This window comes from Canis lupus, chromosome 1, assembly GCF_003254725.2.
Source record: "Canis lupus dingo isolate Sandy chromosome 1, ASM325472v2, whole genome shotgun sequence".
NCBI classification, from domain to species: Eukaryota; Metazoa; Chordata; class Mammalia; order Carnivora; family Canidae; genus Canis; species Canis lupus.
The window spans coordinates 28,103,555-28,128,139 of record NC_064243.1 but is presented as its reverse complement, the minus strand read 5'-3'; the positions used below and the strand labels follow the sequence as shown (position 1 = coordinate 28,128,139).

General features: G+C 35.2%; 1 protein-coding gene across 1 annotated transcript in view; it reads left to right on the top strand.

The window, feature by feature from the left end:
- AHI1 (Abelson helper integration site 1) overlaps nt 1-24,585 on the top strand; it is a 200,017-nt gene that overhangs the window by 81,757 nt on the left and 93,675 nt on the right. Inside the window, 1 exon segment of the mRNA XM_025422343.3 lies at nt 6,845-6,959. Coding sequence (XP_025278128.3) covers nt 6,845-6,959 — 115 coding nt within the window.

Here is a 24,585-nt window from a genome sequence, read left to right as displayed (position 1 = left end):
ATAAACGCCTTGTGTTAGGAAAAGCCAGTTTTTCTCCCATGTGTCTCCTTTACTCTTGGACTACTTTCAGTGCTCACAACTTTTGGCACCAGATGTGCTGTGGTTTTTCGCACACCAGGCAGTTCTCTGTGATACCAGCTGGGTGTCCTACAATTTAACTCCATATTGATACTGTCTGCCTTGGGATAGTGGCAGATTGGCAGATCCCACAGGTTAAGGACTCAGTCCCACAAGACTTCAAATGCCTGCCCCTCCCCCCCCACTCACCTCTGGCATTTCCGATGCCAGTTGCGGGTCCAAGCTGTTACCTCTGTTTCTGACCAGTCAGCTCTAAATTGGGAGGTCCCGTGACAATTCCTCTGACTCAGTTCACTGGAGCAGTTCACTAAGGATTCAGGAAAACAATTTACTTGCTATTTGCCAGTTTATTATAAAGGATACAGATGAACATCCAGATGGAAGAGATGTGTAGGACAAGGTATATGGGAAGAGGCCTGGAGTTTCCATGCCCTCCACAGACACACCACTCCTCCAGCATTCCCACATGTGCACCAACCTGGAAGCCCTCTAGACCCCATACAATTGGGATTTTTATGGAGGTTTCTTCAGGTAGGCGTGATCAGTTATAATTCTATTTCTAGCCCCTCTCCCCTCTCTGAAAAATGAGGAATAAGCTAAAACTTCCAAGCTTCTAATCATGGCTTGGTCTTTCTGGAGACCAGCTCGCATCCCAGAGTACCCTGAGAGTCACCTTCTTAGAACAGAGACATTTCTGTCACCAGGAAATTCCAAGATATATAAGAGTTCAGTGTCTGGACCCAGAGTCAAAGACTAAATATTAGAACAAAAGATCCTCCTAGTACTTTTATCACTTAGGAAAAGTACAGGTTTTTAGGAGCACTGTGCCAGGAACTGAAGTCAGAAATCTATATGATTTTTTTTTATTATTTCACACTATTTCTAGATTTAAATTTGAGTATTAAGCCTTGTAACTTAATGTGTTCCTTACTTTTAAGCCCTTTATTCTGTAATTTTTATCATTAAAAAGTTAGATTTGGGAAGTTTAAAGATAAAAAGGTTAAAAAAATAAAGATTGAGAAGATAATTTTTTTAATCTCCTAAAAAAAGTTTGGATATTTTTTATCATGAAGAGGTAAAAATTAAGTTTAGATTTGAATAGAATATTGGTTTAACACAAATACCACCTTAACTTTGGGCAAGATTTTAAACATACACTCCTTTCACACGTATATTAATTCATTTGACATCTATGCAGTTCTTATTAATGCTATATGAGTTACTTACTAAAGAAAGATGAACAAAAACTGGTCCTTTACCCTCAATAAAATTACAGTCTGGTGGGTGGTAATTAACCAAATAAATAAGCACACCAAAGTGTATCAGTGCTGTGATGATAGAAGATACAAGACCGTGGAGAGACGAGGGAGATATAAATTCTCCTGGGAGAATCTGAAAGGCTTTTCACACATGATGTAACACTTGAGCTAAAGCTTGAAAAAGGAGTTGGCATCCACCTGGAAGGTGGAGTGATAGGGTTGGAGAGCTAGGTAGTTGTTAGTATATTGAAGGCTTTGTATGCCACACTAAAAACTATAGACTCTATCTAGTGGAACAACTGATGGTGGGTTTTAACTAGAAATATTACTCAGCAAAATTAGCATTTCAGAAAGATCATCTCCTTAGCAGTGTAGAAGAAGAATTAGAGAAACAGAAGGTAGGGAAAACAAGTCAGGAGACTATTGCAGTAGTTTGCAAGCAAAGAGGAAGTCCTGACCCAAAGCAGTGACTGAAGAAAGAGTGGGATCAGATGTCAGAGCACCTGATTAACTTAGTGACTGATTCTCTGTGGAGTTTGAGATGGCAGTGTAGGGTTCCCACCTTTCTGGCCAGGCCAACTAGGTGGGTAGCAATAGCTTTCTCTGAGGAAGTAAATAGTAGAGGAGAAGTTAGTTGAGTCTTGAACCTAGTGATTGGAAGAGTTTGGAATGTAAGAAACATCAGCATAGAAGGCAAGGTGAAGTGATGAAAACAAATATTACTGCCCAGGGTAGCCATGTGGTCTGAAGGAAGAGCAGGCCCAGTGGGTGTAGCAAACAACCCTGATAAGCAGTGGCAGGATAAACCAACAGAAAATAGTTTCCCAGAAACAAGAGCGTGGTGGGCAGTGTTAGAGATCTCAAAGGCTTAAATAAATCTGCTAACTCTGACCATTTGAAGTCATAGGTGTGGTGACTTTAACTTCAGATTTAGTCTTCTGGTAGAGAAAAGAGCTTAGCTTGTAACTTGGTTTAAATTGAATGGTTGAGTTATATGGATAGCGGTTATGTGCTGTTTTTCAAGAAATTTAGCTTTCAGTGAAGCTTAGGGAACTTATGGAATCATTGTGAGAATTTTTGATTGTTTGCTGTTTGTTTTTATACTGAAGTAGAAAGATCTGTGCTTATAGCCTATAGGGAAACAGAGAATTTGAAAGTAGAATTTGGAAGAAATTTAAGTATCCCCAAGGAAACAGGTGGAAAGATAAATCTTGAACAGAAGGACACTAGAAGAAAAGAGGGTGAGGGTGGGGATGCAGGAGGTATATTCTTTCATAGGTTTGAAAATGAAGATTTCAGAGGGTTGAAGACCAAATTTTCTCTGTGAAGTAAGGAAATATAATGAGAAACGAGGCAAAGGTTTGGAGAAACCCAAAATATATTGAGGTAAGCTGACTTTGACTAAGACATGTTGTTGGAAAAGTGATTTGAACCAGCACTAAACCTTAATTTTAAGCTTTGCACAGGGGAATCCTATTACTCATCTTTGCGCTACCAGTCCTTAGTATAAATATCAGAGGCTCAAAAAATCTTCAGTAAGTTCTGTAAAATAAAACTTTGTTATAACTGATTCAAATTGGAATTCTGATTTTAGTTTATGTAGCAGTGAACTGATTTAGAGGGAGATTTTCTGACACCTTACCTCACTGTAGAAATTTCTCTTCAACAGGAACCATGTTTCTTCCTAATTCTTCATGTTACTGTAGTAATTTATAAGGAAAATATCTAGAGACTTAGAGCTCATGCTTGAATTTCTCTTCATGACACCATAAGCTACTCATTTGCTAGGTTTTGCTAATTTAGAAATCACAAGAATTTAAGCTGTTTTAAATTTATTGTACAAGAACGTTAAGCTACCTGGCTATAGTTGCCTTGAATCTCACTGTGGCTCAAGTTTTCTGTTTCACCTGTTCTTTAATTACTGGGATTCTTATTTTTATAACAGACATTTGATTTGCAACAGAACATTTTCTAGGTATTGAGGGTATTTTTGCAGCCAGAACCATCTTCAAATTAAAGTGTTATCTGCATTGTTGTTCGAATTTAATGGAAAAAATAGCCTTTTGGAGTGGAGAGAGAGAGACAAATTTGCAAACTTAAGTATATAGACAGTATTATCATTTTTAAGTTATAATTTAAAATCTGTTTGAGGTATCTTCACAGCTTGAAATTTTAAAAACAATTTTACCTCAGGTGAATGTAGCATATAATCTAAAATCAGCTAAGATTGCGGTGCCTGAGTGGCTCAGTTGGTTAAGCATCTGCCTTCTGCACAGGTCATGATCACAGGGACCAGTGATCAAGCCCAGCAGTGTCAGGCTCCCTACTCAGCAGGAAGCCTGCTTCTCCCTCTTCCTCTGCCCCTCCCCCTGCTGTGTGCTCTCACAGACACGTGTGCTCTCTCTCTCTGTCCAATAAAAAAATATTTAAATAAAATAAAAATAATCAGTTAAAATGATTAGGCTTATAAATAAATAAATACACACACACACACACACATATATGGAAATCAGTGTTCTGTATCTCCCAATGGTTTCATAGTTTAGCTAATCACTAAAAAAGAAACTAATGTTAGCTTGCTCAGTGCACTCAATTTTAAGTCAGGGCAATGACTTTTTAATATGAAAATTAACCTCCTCTTAGAGAATTAGTATTTGCATATTTTACACAAAGCTGCTTCTACTCTGAAAGTAAGCAAAAACATTTTTTTGAATAACAGCAGAAGTTCAGGTGATACTTTTTCTTTTTTTTCTATTATGAATTTCATTAAATGTTTGTGCTTTTCATTTTCCCCAGTTTGTACGTATTAAACTGACTTTGGCAGACTGTGGTTTTTGAATGAAGCAAGCTGAAAAGTGTGTTGTAAAAAGAGGCAGATTCGTGTAGGGTAGACTCTCTTAGCCAACCTTTCTGTTGTTGTAAAATTATTAAGCAATTCTTTTCCACAGCATATATTTCAAAAATAGATATTGCTTCACTCTATTTAATGGTTATTATTATTTTTCTAAGTAAAGTAGTGAATATAGGCTAGCTTTGAAAATACTTTGAGTGCTAATTTCAAGTCACTGTAGTAATTAACAACTGTCCAAAACCTTTGAAATCTGCTGTATGTTGCCACTTAGCACTTCATGGATATTAGTCTCAAGAAATGTGTCAAGAAAGAACAGAATTATAAAAATGTTTAGGAAGAAACTGTAAAGTCTGTTTGAGCAGAGACATTTGAGTATACTATTCTAGCTTTCCTGGTGTTCTTTTTGGTTTTAGCACAAGTAAATATTTGAAGAGGAAGACTAAAAAGGCTGTTTGTGTGTGTGTGTGTGTGTGTGTGTGTGCATGCACACCCGTGTGTGTGTGTGAGTGTCCGTCCCCAGCATACACCTGTTTTTTGCACCAGATTTCAAAATGCATTGTTGACATGTAGGATAAAAATTTTTAAGAACACAGAAGTAAAACTGAAAATGATTCTGAAAAGAGAAGTGGATTAGATTGTTAAGTGACAAATATATCACTGTATATAGTACTTCCATTTAAAAGCATAGCACCCTGAAATATTTACTGCAACATCATACTCAATTATATATTCCTAATTACTCTTTTAGTGATGTTAATAATAACTAATATTTCTGTAGCACTTTATGTAGTTCCATATGGCCTCCCTTTGCCAACGTATTCTGTGTAATCTGTTTTTTATTTAATACGTTATTTAGTGCTTTGTAATTTGTATATGCAAATGGAACTCTGTAATACCAGTTCATCTTTATTGCTCCTCCAACACATTCCCATTGAAGCATACACTATTTTTATTATGTATTTTTTTCATTTTTCTTTTATTTTTCTTATATTTATCATTATTATTTCACATATGTGAATAGCACTTTATAATACCAGTTCACCTTTATTGTTCCTCCAGCACATTCCCATTGAAGTATACATACTATTTTTATGTATGTATGCTTTTATTATTGTACTTAAAGTGGAAATAAAGCTCAAAGATGTTAGATGATTTCGTTGTTACTTTAGGTATTGTATTAATATAAATAGTCACCATTAGTTTTTGTCTGTGTTAAATAATGAATCTCGATAGAATTTTTAGAGCTGGATAATTTTTTTATTTCATTATTGTTTTAGATGGATAATTTTTTTAGCACTAATGTGGTATTTGACCCCATCTAACTACTCTGAAAGGTATTTTTTTTAGTAAAATGATATCACGAAATGTTTACTGTCTTTAGGACTATACTATCATATAGCCTTAATTAATGGACTTTTTCACCAAATATGTAAAAACCCTTTGCTTTAACAGAAAAGCTTAACCTAAGATACACCATTTACTGTCACTCTTTTAAAGAAGAGAAGCATTCACAAACATGTAAATGATGAGTCAGATAAAGGACATGTAATAACCACAATCCATGACCATGTAGACATCAAGAGGGAATTTTTAAATGCTAATACAGTGGTAGTCCTCTGTGTGGTTTTAATTACTTTTTACAAAGAGAGAGAAAAGGCGGCTATTTTCATATATTAGTATTTGTATGCCATAAACTATCATTTAGCAGTTTGGCCATTCACAGATTATATTTTGCAGTAAATTAGAAATTCAGATTTTCAAATTTTTCAGAATTAGGTCACATTTTATCGTGATTTTTGACCATGATGCTTCCAAAAATAATAAATATATAATAAATAATTTATTAATAATAAACAAGAGACTAGATCTTTGCCAAAATTAATTCTAAGTTACAAGATAACTTTACTAATACACATTTAAAATTTTTTTTGTGACCTGTTCTTTATTTTCCTACAAAAGCTGTAGTTATAATGTACTTGCTACAGGTTTCATTTCTGGAAGACAGTATTGTATTCAGACCATGTTATAGAGCATTGTATGTACTTACAGAAATTTTGCTTGATCATTATTATCAGGATTGTTTTTAACAGTGTCTTACTAATAAGGGTTTTGATGCAATGGGAACTATCTGCTTGGCAAGTGAGGTTATAGATATATTACCTGTGTCACCATGATATATGTTAACATGAATATTATAGGTGCTTTCTGTACAATCTGAAAAGGAAGGACCTGCTAGTTCACAAAATGCTAAAGAAATGTGGCTGTGAGACATTACAACTTTCTTAATTGAAAGTCGGATGTGGAGTCACTTTTAATTTTTGCATGTTTTTCCATAACTTTTAAGATCATTCTTTTTTACGTTATTATTAATGACAATTCCATGATAAGCAAATTTAGTTTGGTAATGCAGATTTACTTTCATAAAGTGATGCTTTAATTACCACTGTACTCCTTCCTTGATAAAAAACTATTCTGTTTTTAAACTTTAAAAACTAAGCATATAAAAAAAAAAAAAACTAAGCATATAAATCATTACCATTTGTTTTGACCTACCATGTGTCCTGGTTTGCATTGTAAGCAAATATTTCTCATCCAGTTTTTGCATCAATAACCCAGGAAATTACACTTTGGTTCTGATTTGCCTTTCCTATTACAGGTCAACAAAAATCTCTCGTTTGCTTCGTCAACCTCCTCGCAGCAGTCTAAGTTAAAACAGTCAGACATGCTTGCCGCTCATCACATTCAACACCAGTTTGGTTTCACTCAGACCGGTGAGCCCCTTTCTTATTTTGAGTATTCTTTTAAATGGTAGATGCTTTTTTTTTTTTTAAATGAATGTCATTTATTTCACTTCAGAAATACAGCTCATAGCTTTGTAATGGTCATTTTTCACATTTGAATGATGTTGTTCTAGCATCTTTTTTCCTTAAAATCACTGAAGTTATTTCAAAAGCAAGTTTGAATTTGGTAACTTTGATGGTGGATACTCTCAAACTCTATTTTATTGAACCAAAAATAATTTTAAAGTAGCAAAACGTGAATTTTAAATGTGTGTAATATTAAATCTGATTTAATTTCCCTTGGATAAAGGAACCATAGTTGATGGATAATCCCATTTTATAATTCATCTCAAGGAAAGCCAAGATAAAATGCATTTGGGAAGAAACAGGGTACAACCTATCAGTGATGCTGTGTTTCTTCAAAGTTGGCAAATTAATAAAATATGCAAAGAAGCTAGTTACAAAAATCTACATGAATCACTGAGTTGAAACGAACTGTACAGTTGCAAATTTTTAGGCTAATGTTTTAAATTTATTTGAATAAGATTTTCAAAGGATGTCAAAGAAAAAGCATCAAGGTGAGAAATGTATATTTTGGTAATTAAAGATGACTATTTCTGTTCATTAAACTGTATGCGCAGTATTTTTCTATTGAATGCTTTTAGAAAGATGAGACAGCAGAGAACAAAACAATTATCTTTGACAAAGATTATAATAAACTTGAGTTTCAAAAGATAATTTATTTTCAAAATTTGGGGACTATATTACTGTTACTTTTCTACTTTAAAAGTGCTTGGAGTTTACATATGCAAGCTATTTTAATATTATTAAATATTTAATATTATTTTAATATTGCTTTATAAGTTACACATTTTAATGAGAACATACTTGGTTTAAGAATTGTTATATTCAGTCTTGGCTGTGCCTTTTAAATCTTCATTTGAAAGTGGAAATGATATTTACATATTTATATTAGATATTGTTGAAGTTCAAGTCACATAGGACATATGAAAACACTCTAAGCATAAGATACCATACTTAAAAACACGATGACTGTATGCATGCTAGCTTTGAAAATACTCTCAATTCTAATTGCTAATCACTATAATAATGAAGTATCCCAAACCTTAGAAATTTTAAATTTAAATTTCTAGTGTTTCATATGTGTGCTAGAAGTTGGAACAATGGCTTTGGTCATTCTTAGGCACAGTAGAGCACACATGTTGTGTGCCACCCTTTTAGTCTCTTATTCTCTATACCTTAACTAGATACTTGGTTTGGCTTTAGATCATGTCATTTTAATAAGTAGGAGGGAGAAAAGCAGTCTCCACCACTTGATTCCTATCCTCTTCGTGCTGAGGTCTAAAATTACTCTGGGAACAAATCTATGATTCCACACTTCAGGATCAAAGGCATAGAATGTAAATGGTTGAGTTAATATACTGATTAAAAGTCATTCAAGTGGTGTCTTAAGTTTGTCAGCAAACAAGGTGAAGATAATAGATATAAAATTCTTTCCTATTCCATAAAAGGAAAAATAAGGATAGATAGGAAGCCTTTTGAAATGAGAAGAGGGATTACCACTGAGACACATAAAGAATAAAGGCAAAGCCAGATATGATAAAGGCAAATCTTAGAAATTTCACCATTATACGTAAGTTTTGGTCCATTAACCTTCAGCTTTCCATGGCCATATAGCTCTTGAGTGTAGCATTTACATCATGTGTGTCTATGTGTGTGCACAATCTTAGAAGTATTACCATTAGGCCATATAATACATGGTAACGCTGCTTCCTTTGACTGTTTTAGTTATTAACATGCTTAACCTCCTTTTAAGGCATAGTCTTCCTATAAAATTTGTTTAGATATCATTGTATGGAAGCGTTGTAAAAGCAGAATAGGGAGTCCATTACAAAATGGCCATGATTAAAATGGATTAATTTTATTCATTAAGAAGTTTATCTTTGTGGAAAAGAGTTATGCAATAGGAAACAGGTGAACTAGTTTCTACACCTGGCTCCATCTCTAAGTGACTGTAGAATCTTGAGACATTTTTTCAGGCCTCAGTTTTTCTTATCCCTACAGATAAATGAGGGCTCAGGATTTAGGGAGTTTCTGTCTTTAAAAATTCTGATTCTATTCAGTATTCAAATGAGGTTTATAAAGGGATAAACAGTGTTCCTGACTATATGAGAAATCCATTAGGATCTGAAATATAAGACTACAAAAACTGGGGCACCTGGCCTAGTTGGCTCAGTTGATTAAGTATCAACTCTTGATTTCTGGTCAGGTCAAGATGTCAGGGTTGTAGAGGTGAGTCCCACTCCCACCCCATGGAGCCCCATATGGGGCTCTGTGTTCAACTCAGAGCCCACTTGTCCCTCTCCCTCTCTTCCCCCATACATGTGCATGCTCACACATGTGCTCTCTAAAATAAATAAAATCTTTAAAAAGAGGACTACAAAAGCTAATGTAGATAGGATGTTTAAAAATAAAAATCTTACTTGAAAACTGCATAAATATTCAAGTTCTATCTGTAGGTGTTTGGCTTTGTATAGTATAAGGAAAAGCTATTTAACACAGAAGCTAACCTGTATGGGCTCCCTAGTTCCCATGGTAGGAGGCTGAAGAACACGGTTTGATTTTCCTATATGTTACATATGAGTTTCTATGCTGTAAGGCTAGACTCCAAAGCAGGTTTGTGGTCTGCAGTAACTTCTGTTAACCTTGATGCAGGGTAAGTTCTAGGTAATGGAGACCGCTAGAAAAGTAACTTTTTCTTCTTTGGTTTGCATTCCTCAGAGTTTGTAGAACAATACCTTTTTTTCATTCTATAATAATTTTAAGTGACTGCTTTGTTGAAGGTCCTTTCTTAAGGATATGGACTAAATATTACTATCTCTACCCTTAAGCAGCCTCTAGTCTGACCAGAGAAAATAATAAGCATGAAACAAATTATGTGAGCATGTGAAAGGTTATAAAATCACAATATAAACATAAGTGTCATTGGTATAAAGAGGGAAAAAACAACCAAGGGCTTTCTCAGATTTTCTAAAAAAAGAGTTGTGTAATTATTTGAGAGACTGCACATGTGCATGCACATGTGGGGGAGGGAGAGAATCTCCAGCAGACACTCCCACTGAGTACAGGGTCTGACACAGGGCTCTACTTCATAACCCATGACATCATGACCTGAGCTGAAACCGAGTTGGATTCTCAACCAACTGAGATACCCAGGCGTCCTGTCCTGAGTGTTCTCAGATTTTATATGTCCAAACAAAACTCATACCCCAAACCCTTTCTTCCACCTCCTCTTTCCCTGCTACACACCACAGCTTCCCAGTCCCAGCACTCTGACCACATTTACCCAGTTGTTCAGGTAAAACTAGGAGCCATTTTTTAGTCATTTATTTCCCTACCACTTCCCTACTTCTGCTCTTATTTCTTAGTTCATTTTCCCCATAGCAGCTGAAGTGATTCTTTAAAAAATGTTACTTCCCTGCTTAAAACTCTTAAATGTCTTCCTGTTACAATTAAAATGATTTTCAGAGTGTTTACCCTGTCTTATAAAACTTTCCAAGATCATGCCTCTGTCTTGCTGTTGACTTTATCAGCAGAGGGCGATTAGGAGTCCATGCCAAGTGAGTAAAAAAATAAAAAGAGTAACTGAACATAGACTTTGAAGGCAGGTTGACTTGACTAGAGCAGTTGACTCTTAGTTAGCTGAAAGAAATGCTGAGGTGGATGTGTTTAGGAAGAACTGAGTCTGTAAAGGTAGACTGGGGTCAAATTCCTCCTGAGGAATTCATATTTTATTTTCTAGATAAATGAGCTGTCCAAAGGTATAAGTATGAAAGACATATGATAAAATCTTTTTTAAAAAAACACATCTGGTAACTGAGTGGGGAATGGGTTAGAGTGGAAAAAAGCTCAATACAACTCTTATGAGATACTTTAAGAACTATTCATTAGGCTATTACTACGGGTTCTTAATTACAAAGGAATCAATCTGGTAATCCTGTTAATCCTATTGAAGTTAAAACTGTAAATCTTTCCCTGAGTAACTTTCATGAGAAACAAAATTTTACAGTTTTGTCAGTTATACTTTAAAAATGTGGGGGGAATAAAAGAAAATTGTAATTTTAACATTTTAGGTTAAACTGTAGGATATAGGTCATAATGCCTCACCATGTAGAGCACATGTTTTACTAAATCTCAAAACTGTGTCCATACTTCTTTAGTGTAATGAAGAAGATCTCTAGAACAATATCAGGAACTTGTGTTTGTAAAAAAACAAAAACAAAATGATAAAGTACTTTCTCATACATTCTCATTTGATCCTCAATAAAACTTGCTGAGAAGTAGGGTAAACATTAAAATCATACAGAGTGGAATTTTTCTAGAGCTTCTAGAACCATAAAACTTTTGCTACTCAGCCCCTTTACAGTGAAAGTGAGAGGCAGAGGCTGGCTGGTCAGAGTCCATGTAGCTGGAATTATCTTAAAACATGATCTCCTCACTCATAGCTCAGTCCTTCTCATCCTACAGAACTAAACTGCCTACTCCCAGTGGAGGGCACGAATGCAAGAGGTGGAAAGGGCTGCCAGCTCAGGACCTTCCGTGAGGCTGTCCCTGGAGCCACTCCTTCATTCCTGGCCCAGTGACCTCCCTGTCTGCCCCATGGGCCCACTGGCTGTTGGTGGTGTCTTTTGTTACCAGCTTTGGAGGCCTATGATCTACTGTAGAGTAATAACCCGGCTGGTACTGACTCTGTGGAACAGATGCAGGTGTTAAAATTGAGGTGTAAAGCAAGTATTTCCTAAGGATTAATCAACCTATTTTTTATTGGACCTTTAAATATAATTCTGTATTTGCTAGTTACTAGGTTTTTTAAAGATTTGGTTCCAGTGAGACTGTGGTATTTAAGGCTCCACTCAAATCAGAGAAATTTTGTTCTGTGATCATTTATCTGAATCCCAGATCCCATTGAGTCATCTCAAGAGTTTTTATGGAAGTAAATTTTAAAACGTGGATCATTTAGCAAAAAGTAGAATGAATTCCTGTTATGGGGTGGGGGGGAAATTAACAGGAAGTGCTTATTCTGTTGGCAGTGAGGTAGTTGTATCATCTTTGCACATTTCTATTTGAAGGACAGCATGTTTGATTTTTTTGTACTTAGCAGGTCTTTTCACAGCATGGCTTGAAATTAAATTTATTTCATATTCAGTAGATCAGTTGGGTCATATAAAATATGAATCATTTTATTAATATGTCTTTATTAATATAATTTTTATATCATTTTAAATTGTGGACTTGGAGTTTGATGGGGAAAACAGAATGTGACATGGTTTTTAAAAACAATCAATAGCTTCTGTCTTCTCCATATTTTGTTTGCATCTTCCATTAGCCCATATAAACATATACTAAACTTTATAGCCAACCATTTAACCTCATCCTAAGTGAGGTTAAGTCAACCATTAATCTCATTCCAAATAGGCAAAGTATTTGATTTAAACATAATCAAATGATTCGGATGACTTCAGTATTGGTTAAGAGATGTCAAGTTAACTTTTGTGCATCTACATATTTTTGAAGAATGTATTTTTTCACTGATTTTTGCATATCTTTGACAAGGATACACTTACTCCCTTGACCAGTTCTTAAAATTAGGAGCCACTTTCCAGTTAAAATTTATTTTTAGTGTTTTCAAGATTTCAGTATCTCTTAAGGTTTTAATTTTTTATGGAAAAATACAAAACTTTGGGGGTGCTCGCGTGGCTCATTCGATTAATGTCTGCCTTTCAGGTCATGATCCCAGGACTCCAGGATCCATTCAGCCCCCTATTCAGAGCAGGGAGTCGGCTTCTCCCTCTTCCTCTTCCTCTGCTCATCTGCTTGCTCATGTGCATTCTTTCTATCCCTCTCTCTCTCTAATAAATAAAATCTTCAAAAAGAAAAATGCAAAACTTTTAATAATAGTATCACTGAAATCTAAAATGAATCCTGGGTCATAGTTTCACCAAGGTTTTGTGATATCATTATATAATCCATTTGTAGAAGGTACATTACATCTAAGTTGGAAACATGATGCTTCTTGTATTTCAAAATAAGGAAAAGAAAACAGTTTGGCAAAAAATGGGAGTTAGAATGACCCTGAATAAACATAGCTGATGGCAAAGGGGGGTTTCCATTTTAAGGAAGGTAAAACGAACTTCAAAGAACGTTCTTATGTTATCAGAATTAGTAGTTTTCTAATAGCATTACTTAACTTTAAACTGTTGATTGGAAGATGTTTTATTGAATTCTGATTTCAAACTTCCAGAATTCTAAGATTTCAATTCAGGTGAAAGGAATCAATTCACTGTCTCAGATAAAGATGTCCGCAGAGGGGATCCCTGGGTGGCTCAGGGGTTTGGCGCCTGCCTTCAACCCAGGGTGTGATCCTAGAGTCCCAGGATTGGGTCCCATGTCGGGCTTCCTGCGTGGGGCCTGCTTCTCCCTCTGCCTGTGTCTCTGCTCCCCCCCCCCCCCCCGTGTGTGTCTCTAATGAATAAATTTTAAAAATCTTAAAAAAAAAAGAGATGTCTGCAGAATTGATTTTCTGTAGACAGATGTCCATAAATGTGCTTTATGGTACTAAAAATCAAAATTGTTTTTACTATGCAGTTTTTAAAAGCAAGAAAACAACCACTTCTCTGAAGTCAGCACGTGTGCATTATGGTGCTGCAAAAAGCACTGGACCTGGGGTCCAGAAGAACAGGAGCCCTAATTGTACCACTTCCCAGCTGTTCTCTTGGCTAATAACTGCCTTTATCTCTTCCAGGTATATTAGCTCTGTTTTCTACTTCATATGAATTTTCTACTTCATGGAATTGTGAGGATCAGAAAAAATATTTTAAAACTTTGCAATCCATAAGAAACTCTAAGAATAAATGACATGAGATTTTATAGGAGATTCTTTTGATATTTTTTTGAAGTTTGAAATCATGCAGTTTGTATTGTGGTCAAAGGAATAGAGGAAGTCAAAACATGATTTAATAAAATGTGTCAAGTAATATTATAGGAAAAAGAATGTGTCAAAGAGGCAATAATGGATCTAGAATTTTCAGAAGCATGCCCAAAAAGACATTAAGATGAAGTAATTTTAAGAAGAAAATTTTCAAGCAAGCATCTCAAACTTAAATAATCCACTGGAACCCACTTAGTTTTTGAAACTTTGGCTTTTGGGCAGCCCCGGTGGCTCAGCAATTTAGCGCCACCTTCAGCCCAGGGCATGATCCTAGAGACCCAAGATGGAGTCCCATGTCAGGCTCCCTGCATGGAGCCTGCTTCTCCCTTTGCCTGTCTTTGTCTCTCTCTCTCTCTCTTGCTCTCTCTCTCTCTCATGAATAAATAAATAAAATCTTAAAAAAAAAAAAAAAAAAAAAAAACCTTTGGCTTTCCTCATAAGTACCAGTCAACACAAAAGCCCTGGGGATATGAGACCATTTTCATACTTGAATTTTTCTGGAGACTGAGCAAATGACCTTGATTTCATGGATTTTTTTTCTTTTTTTCACTATTTTATATTCCCCTTCCACAAAGACTGAGATATCATTTGTTAGATTTTTTGTTGTTGTTGCCTGTATTTGGATTCTCAAAAATTGATGTTTGATTGGTACAATAGAGATACAAGGTGCCATTTTAGTCACCAGTATCAGTATATTACTAAAATAAGTATCCAGTGATCCAACTTAACCCATTTGTTAAAGATTGAAACTTTATTAATTGTAACAGAAGCCCCTATATTTTCTGAGTAACAAATATTACTTGAATTATTAAAGTGTTTCTTTGTTGATAACTATTTCCTAGCCAATTATTTTCTAAGAAGCTATTTTACATCATATTTATACATATGGTGTAGGTTTCAACCTTACAGTTTTCAGCCTTTTTTATCTGTTAAAAATAGAAAATTTTAAGCTTTTTTTTTTTTTCAGTCACATCTCTCTGTGTGTGAGGGGGTGTATGTTTTGTTGAAGAATCTATTAAATTTAGTTGAAATAAATTGTAGCGTTTGCCCAGTAGGTTAATTTTAAAAGTAAAATAATTATATTAACATTCACTGAAAAGTAAAAGGAAGGCAACTGAAAGCCATTAACCATAAGAAATTAAAATGAGATCCCATTGGAGATGCCTGGGTGGCTCAGTGGTTGAGTGTCTGTGTTTGGCTCAGGGCATGATCCCAGGGTTCTGGGATTGAGTACTACATCGGGCTCCCTGTGAAGAGCCTGATTCTCCTCTGCCAATGTCTCTGCTTCTCTCTCTGTGTCTCTCATGAATAAGTAAATAAAATCTTTAAAAAAAAAAATGAGATCCCAACTCAACACCCAAGAAATAAACAATCTAATCATGAAATGGGCAAAAGACACGAACAAAAATTTCACCAAAGAAGACCTACACATGGCCAACAAGCACATTAGCCAATGCTCCGCATCACTTGCCATCAGGGAAATAAAAATTAAAGCTACAATGAGATACCACCTCACACCAGTCAGAATAGTGAAAATTAACAAGACAGGAAATAACAAATGTTGGAGAGGTTGTGAAGAAAGGGGAACCCTCTTGCACTGTTGGTGGGAATGTGAACTGGTATAGCCACTGAAAAACTGTGTGGAGGTTCCTCAAAGAGTTAAAACTAGAGCTACCCTACAACCCAGCAATTGCACTACTGGGGATTTACCCCAAAGATACAGATGCAATGAAATGCCAGGACACCTGCACCCCAATGTTTATAGCAGCAATGTCCACAATAGCCAAACTGTGGAAGGAGCCTCGGTGTCCATTGACAGATGAATGGATAAAGAAGATGTGGTCTATGTATACAATGGAATATTACTTAGCCATCAGAAAGTACAAATACCCACCGTTTGCTTCGACGTAGATGGAACTGGAGGGTATTATGCTGAGTGAAGTAAGTCAATCGGAGAAGGACAATCATACGGTGTTTCACTCATACAGAGAATATAAAAAATAGTGAAAGGGATTATAGGGGAAAGGAGAGAAAATGAGTGGGAAAAATTAGAGAGGGTGACAAACCATGAGAGACTCCTAACTCTGGGAAACAAACAAGGAGTAGTAGAGGGGAGGTGGGCGGGAGGATGAAGTGACTGGGTGATGGGCACTTAGGGGAGCACTTGACGGGATGAGTACTGGGTGCTATACTATGTGTTGGCAAATTGAACTTTAATATATATATAGAGAGAGAATATATATATATATATTTATATATATATATATAAATGAGATCCCATTTATTTATTAAAAATGAAAACTACAGGGGATCCCTGGGTGGCTCAGGGGTTTAGCGCCTGCCTTTGGCCCAGGGTGCGATCCTGGAGTCCCGGGATGGAGTACCGCATCGGGCCGCCAGCATGGAGCCTGCTTCTCCCTCCTCCTGTGTCTCTGCCTCTCTCTCTCTCTCTCTGTCTATCATAAATAAATAAATCTTTAAAAAAATTTTTAAAAAATGAAAAATACATAATTGTATCCTAATGCTGCCAGAGTACATGCCAGACCACTGAATTTGCATTTTATAGTTATTCTGATGTTTACCTTTTCTAAAACTTTCCAGTTGATGCATTAACAACTTCTTAGTCTTTTTTTTATTTTGAAGGTTTATAGAATATATTAGCATATAGCATCCTTTTTGAAAAGACCACGTGTAAATCTTTTGAGAGCATAGATAGTTAAACAGCTGCTATAGTATAGATGGCTCTGAAATATGAAAACTAATTTCAGAAGACATTCAGTCACAAACTTATATAGGAAGAAATATGTAAACTAACCACTTTTGTTATATATGTGACAAATACAATCATCACCATGCTTGAGCTTTAACTTCCTGAAAGAAGCTCCTGTATTTTACTCCCTGTCTTATTTCTGATGACAGCATTACCATTTTTTAGGTAGAAACTGCAGACCCATCTTTGACTCCTCATCCTTTCCTCTAACTAGACAGTCTCAGAGCCCTCTCATTTCTTTATTCTAAATCTTTCTTAATTCACCAACAGTCCTTTTGATCTTTATGATCTCATTCTTGTCCTGTTTGTTCCTTTTTTTCTAGTGTCAGAGTTTTGTGGGTATCATTACATCTTAAATCTCTCTAAGTTCTTTTCTCTGAATTCGTATTTTCCTCTGTGCTCATTTTCTTTTTTTTTTTTTAATATTTTTTTCTTTATTTATTTATGATAGTCACACAGAGAGAGAGAGGCAGAGACACAGGCAGAGGGAGAAGCAGGCTTCATGCACCGGGAGCCTAATGTGGGATTCGATCCCGGGTCTCCAGGATCGCGCCCTGGGCCAAAGGCAGGCGCCAAACCACTGCGCCACCCAGGGATCCCCCTCTGTGCTCATTTTCATCTATTTATGTATCCTAGGTCTTTCTTTTATGCTAGTGGTTTTTCCTTTATTTCTGACGATCCGTGGTATCTGTCTCTTTTTTAAAAATGAAGGACTGGGTACAAAGATGGTGTCCCTCTTCTGTTGTGTAAGTAGCTCTATTATCTCCCTTTTTTGTTCACTTTAGCAGAAACCCTCTTGAGAACTTTGTATATATAGCTAAAACATATTAACTGGCAGCTTATATTTAGGATAAGCAAGCAAGATAAATGAATTCACCTATGAGGCTGTTAGACTCATTGCCAGAATGAGAATAAGTGGGATAACCGTATTCGCTGTAGAAGACTTCATTCTTCCCAAATGGTATGTTCAATAATATTTTTAGGAACAATTCCACTGGTTTATTTTTTATATTTTAATCTTTTTTCCTATGGTTAGTGCTCAGCAGCATCCATTTTATATGGGTTCTGCAGCCTGCTTGGCCTTAGTGTTTTACATACAAATCTTCCAATTTTTTTCTCCTGGGTTTTGTTTTGTTTGGCCCCTACCAAGTACACTATTTGTGTGTTCACAGGTCCCGAGTTTTGTTGTCCAGATATATTATCTATCTACTGCAGCCCACCATAATGTTTTCAGGCATTAATTTCTAATCACTTTACGTCCTCTACAAATTTGTTGAAATCTCTAACCTGTTTTTTTCAGGCTCACCAGTGACTTTCACATTGCCCATTCCTATGGTCAGCTCTTTGTGTTTATCTTACTTGACCTATTGACAGTACTTGATACATTCTATGGCTTCTTAATACACTGGTTTCTGGGATACCACATTCTTCGTTTTCCTTTTATCTCATTCTGCGTTCTCTTTAGCTGTTTTCTTCCTCTTCTATGTCTTATTAGATTGTTCCACTGCAATCTGATCTTCTTTTATTCCGTATATATAATTATATATATGCACATTTCCTTGGTGTTCTCTTGACTTTAAATAAACCCTGTATGCCAATGTTTTATCCTTCCTCAACTCTAGGCCTGCAGAGTTTAAAATAGTAGCCTCTAGCCTCATGTACCCATTGATACTTGAAATGTAGCTAGGGTGACTTGGTAACTAAGTTTTAATTATATTTCATTTCAGTTTTTAAATATAAATAGCCATGTATGGCCAGTGGCTATCATGTTGGACAGTTCAAACTTATAAAATCTACTTCTATATAAATCTTCATTCTCAACACCAGACAGATCACGTTACAATATAAAATATAGATTACTGTTTTTTTAAATTTAAAACACATAATATTTTTAATATTAAAACTTCCTTGACTGTAATGTTGAAAATGTCATAGTATTTCATCATCATGATTGTAGAAAGGTTATTAATAAGCAGTATTGAGGTGTGGGGCACCTGAGTGGCTCAATCAGTTAAGCATCCAACTCATGATTTTGGCTCAGGTCATGATCTGTAGGGTTATGAGATTGAGCCCTGTGTGGGGCTCCCCTGTCAGCAGGGAGTCTGCTTCAGATTCTTTCCATCTCCCTCTGCCCCTCCATCTGTACACCCTCTCTAAAATAAATAAATGAATCTTTATAAAAATAAATAATATTGATGTTAATTTTAATAGGGGGTCTACAGTTTTCTTATTCTTCATATTTAAATCAATACATGACATTCTGCTTACACTTAGCTGAGAAGTCAGTGACACTGAACTTAGATCCAGATTCTGTTAGTTATGCTATGACCTGGAGCAAATTATTTCATCTTAGCGACTTGTCATTTGAAAATAGGGGATGGGAAAGTGTTTACTGCAAGTGAAAGTTTTTAAATACCAACTATGCTTGACTTAAAATGCACTAGGAGTTATAGATAGTATCTTTATGACTATATTCAGAGCTATTTTAATCATTGAACTTTTTATTTTAAATTTACCTAACTTCCCACTAAATTTTAGAAAGAAAAATCACTATGTTCTTAGAATTAGACTTAGTGAATGTCTTGTTAAAATCCAAATTCCTCTAGTACATATACATGTTTTCAAAATACAGTTTCTAGGCATACTGATTAAAGCGTTTCCATGACAAAAGTGATTTTTATTTTATATTTCTAAAGTAGGAGAATTAGAAATTTTCAGGTTCTTTATCAGAACATAATTTACATCATGATGAAAGTAGTGAATGTTTGTGATTTATTTACTGCTGTGCCTCCAGGGTAAAATGAAACTGTCAGTAATCAATTCACTCAAAGATGATTAAAGGAAGAATTACAGTTTTATTTGTCTGTACCCGTGAAGGGGAGAAGGGCAGGTTATAAAATGGATAAATTACTTTTGACCAGGGATAACTTTATTCTTCTACAGTTTGAGAATAAGACTACATTTAATGTTATTTAATATGAACCATAAGATGCATTTTACTATTTTTATAATCTCAAACCAAAATTGACAGTTTTTCCATTTTTAAGGCAGTAAGACATCCAAAATGATTTTATTGTAGGGTATATGTCCATATATATAGTTTTTAAAGTAGATTTTTTTCATAACTTTTTTCCAACAATAAACTTAATGGATGGCTTTGAAGGAAATAAGTACTCCATAATTTTGACATCTTTCTTCAAATGTAGATAATACTTTGAGTCTTTCAGTATTATAGTGAATATATCTGTATATCAAAATGTGTACACCTCTGATAATAAAAAAATATTTTTGTGTTTAAAATAAAAGGTCAAATTTGACTCCACATTAATCATATTTACTCATTCCTTCCCTTGATGTACCTATACATGTTCCACGTCACTGTTCACCTCAGTCTTCATGTTCTATGATGCTAGGGGAAATGATGAATTTTAAAAACTAGTAATTATTTTTTTATTTACTAACTTTGCTTAGTGTGGTCACTGCTTGGAACCAGGGAAACAGTTCTCCATGTTTACTCCCTAGGTCAGGGAGATGAAATGAAATCCCATTTATATCATAACAATAATAATTTTCGTTTCCTTGTAAATTCCAGTGTCCCAAAATAACTTTAAAAAAATTAAGTCTATGACAAAACATATTTCAATTTTTAAACATATTAGTTTGTGTCTACTAAAGGCCCTAGAAATTTAGAGGAAGACTAGAAATTTGGAGGAAGAAGGCTATCCAAATTATATTCTTATTCACTCTTAGCTTGTTCTATATAAGACCATATGCGGAATAGCCTTAAGGTTTCCTTTAGACTAGCTAAGTGCATACTTTTGCATTTTGTGGTTTAGTCAGTTTGGTCTGGATAGCAAACAGTCTGTGATATCATAGAATTTACTGGTAATGTTTTCTGGAAATGAATATCCATCACTTATTGAAAATGTCAGCTAACAATGGAAATTAGGTTTAGGAACCAGTCCTTCTGGTAATGATAGAGATGTGTAGATAATGTTGATTTGTATTTTCCAGAATTTTAAAAGTGTGTTTTCAGGAAGCTTTTTCCTTGAATGAAAAGTGAATGAAAATGTGAAGAATTACTCTCTGTGTTGTTCTTAGTCAGCAACTTGCCTGCAAGCCTGAGAGCAAAGTTGATGACAAATATAGCAACTAAGAAATGACTAAATGGAGTGACTGGTCATATTTTAAAAATAATTTAAGAAGTTTTTACATTGTAAATGTCCAATAAGTAAAAAGTAGAACATTGTTCTAATTTCAGGCAATTTCCTTTTTTTTTTTCAACTTTCTCCCCTGAAAAATATTCAACTGTAATTTTATAAAGAATAAAAACTGACAGCGGTTTTTGACTAGTGTCCATCTTTTTTAGCAGAACCAGAAATACTGTATTTTAGCAGAAGAATCCTAACAAAACCTGTTACTCATTTTAAAAAGTAAAAACTTTTGTATGCTTTATCAAAAACTGATTCATACCGTTGGTCAACCAGTGTTTATAGAGAGCCAGTGTTTATGGTGTCAGGGACTGTGCCAAACCCTGGGAGAAATGGAAGATGAAAGACTGCCCTCAGAATCTTCCCAGTCCAGTTAAAGAATTCAGAGGGCAGAGAAATAGTTACAGTAAATGGAGTTGAGTTCAACAGGAGATAAGGGTAAAACAATAAGGGAGCACAGACAGGAATCAGACTGCTTAAATTTATCATCCTTATGAAATGCACTTAGTTTCATGGCCTTACTTAGAATTCCATGTCACCTATTCAATATAGAACAGTGTTGTCTATTTAAGAGTCATCCAAATGACAGTTTAGAACTAGGAATCTGAATTTTGATGCTGATCTTTTACAAGACCAATATGTCACAAGTCATGTAATAACCTGTATTACTATATCTTCAAATCTGCCCACCAGGGGTGTTCTGGGAATGAATGAATATTTATGAAGCACTCCAGTTTCTTTCCTATTAATATGTGTGGCTCTGTGTGTGTTGTGTATACTTCTTTTGAAAGGAACCAAGTCACATCTCACAGCTATTAAGTTTTGTCAAGGCAAAGTAGGTAGTGAGTAGGTGTATTTTGGCCAATTCAGAGTCAACAAAGTTTGAGGTGTTTTTATTTGGTGCAGGGATAGAGGTCTCTTGTTTTTCTATTTTTTCTTCTTTATTTTTATAGTAAAATTATGAGGCTTGATACTTAGTGTCATCTCAGTCTTTTTAATCTGTAGATTTTCAAGATTTAGCAGAGTTGAAAGTAAAACATATTAGCAACTAATATTAAAGGCAGTTATAAATGCACAGTATAACCGGCAAATTAATCTTAATATTCATGAAACTTTTATAGGGAAAAGGTTGTTGTAGCATAATAAGCATATTTTTTAAAAATGACTTTGCTTTGAGTTATGGAAGATGTCTTCTAAATCAACATGCTTATGTTCAAAATCTAAATTTATTACCTCTCCCTAGAATTTAAATTATATACTTTATGGATAGACCTAAGAAAATGAGCTCTCACCTTCCTACATTCTGAGTAGTAAAATAGATGAAAATATTTTTTTCTGTTATTAAATCTTTTCTCATTTTAACTTTGTTCTTTTAAGTTTTTTTGTTTTAGTTTTTAATTCTAAAGGATGTTTAATTCTTGTATGTGCAGATACTAGGAATGCAGGAGTCACTCATACATTTAATAAGTATCCAGTGATTACTTACTTTGTCTGGGGCACTGTTACAGGTGTTATATGAATGTATCAGTAAACAGAGCAGGTAAAAATCCATACCCTTGTTCACTTTACCTCCAGTGAGAGAGGCAGACAGTGAGGAAATAAGTATAGAATAACAAGCAAGGGAGGGAAGGGAGATAAATAAAGTGAACAAGGGAGTGAGATTATGTTGATGTTTTAAATACGGTCGTCAAGGAAAATGTCACAAGGAAGCTGACAGTTGAGCAAAATTTTGAAGAAGAAAAAAGGCCATATCATCTGAGAGAATAGCATCCCAAGCAAGATTTCAAGTCAGTAATATGCCTGCTGTGCATTTTGAAGAACAAAAAGGCCAATGTGGCTAGAGTAGAAGGAATGAGGGGAAAGTAGGAGACAGTGAGGCCAGAGAAGTAGCAGGGGGTCAGACTGCACAGAATCCGATCTAAATAAAATGCAGACTGATGCCCATTTTCTAGCACGGGCAGAATTCACAAAATACATTTTTTCTAAAGTGGAGGGTGTTTGGAATCTTAGAGTTTGATACTTTCTAAGTAAGAACAATGAATAGGGAACTGGGTGGCTCAGTGGTTTAGCGCCACCTTCGGCCCAGGGGCGTGATCCTGGAGACCCAGGATCGAGTCCCATGTTGGGCTCCCTGCATGGAGCCTGCTTCTCCCTCTGCCTGTGTCTCTGCCTCTCTCTCTCTCTCTCTCTCTCTCTCTCTCTCTCTCATATGAATAAATAAATAGTAAATAAAATCTTTAAAAAAAAAAAGAACAATGAATAAAGTGAACTAGAGAATGCATATGGTATAGTGACAAATCCTAATAGAAGGCACTATTTAAACTTAACTGTATCAGATCGAAGACTAATAATCATAAAAGGTGTTGGAGGGGGGCGCCTGGGTGGCTCAGTTAAGTGTCTGCTCAGGTCAAGATCCCCAGGGTCCTGGAATTGAGCCCCACTTTGGTTCCCTGCTCAGCAAGGAGTCTGCTTCTGCCCTTGCCCCTCCCCTGCTTGTATTCTCTCTCACTCTCTCTCTCAAATAAATTAATAAAATATTTTAAAAATAAATAAATAAAAGGGGTTAGGGCATTCCAGCTAGGAAAGTGAGTTAAAAAGTTATTTTAACAATTGAGGTGGGAGAATGACACTGAAGTAAGAAAATAGAGATGTTTAATTATTAAGTATTAGAGATTTGAAATGCAAGTGATAAAGGATAGAGAGGTAGAATTTGAGGGTATCTTAGGCTTCTGATTTTGGCAATCCATTGGCAAAAATCCATTGACAATCCATTGACAAAAAAATCCATTGACAAAAATTCTAGAAATACTGGAAAAATAAGGAGTTATATTTTGGATATATTGAGTTTAAGATGCCTGGAAGACATCCAGAGCAAGGTATCTAGTAGCTTGCTGATTCATTTGGACCTCATTTATTAAATATCCTGCTATGAGTCAGGCTCCGTTCTAGGAACTAGACTGCATACTTTGAAATATGGGGGTGGAGTATAGAGATTAAGGAGTCAGTGGTGTATGTCTAGTCCTTGAATCCATAGGAATTAACAAGATAAGCTGGAAGAGGCTATTAAATGAAAAGAAGCCAAGAGACTAAGAACCATTAGGATGACCATGAGATTGATGGCTTGGATGCTTGCTACCCAAAAGATGGTCAAGGAAAAATTGAGGACACAGGCAATTACGAGAAGTTTCTTTTGGTGCTATATGTCTTTTTTTTTTTTTAATTATTCACTTCAGTAATAAATTTTAATTTAAAAGAAACGCCTGAATTATGATAGTATATCTTTTATCTCTTTTTCTTCTTTTTTTATCTTTTTTTCAAGATTCTATAACATTATTGCTAAAATAATCAACATTAAAGACTTAAAATATTAAGTTATATTTTAAGGATTAAACACATGGAATTAAAGTATTTTGACCTTGTGTATATAGCAAATATGTAACATAATTATATTAGAAACATAACTATTCTCAGATTGAATATCTAGAGCATGTCACAAAGGATATAATTTGGACATACTTCAGTCTCCTGTTAGAGTTTACTGGAGATATATGTCAAATACTAAAAATTACATGTGGGTTTTGGTAGTAAATAAGTTCTGTAGGATTTTGAGTGATATTTGGTTAGCAC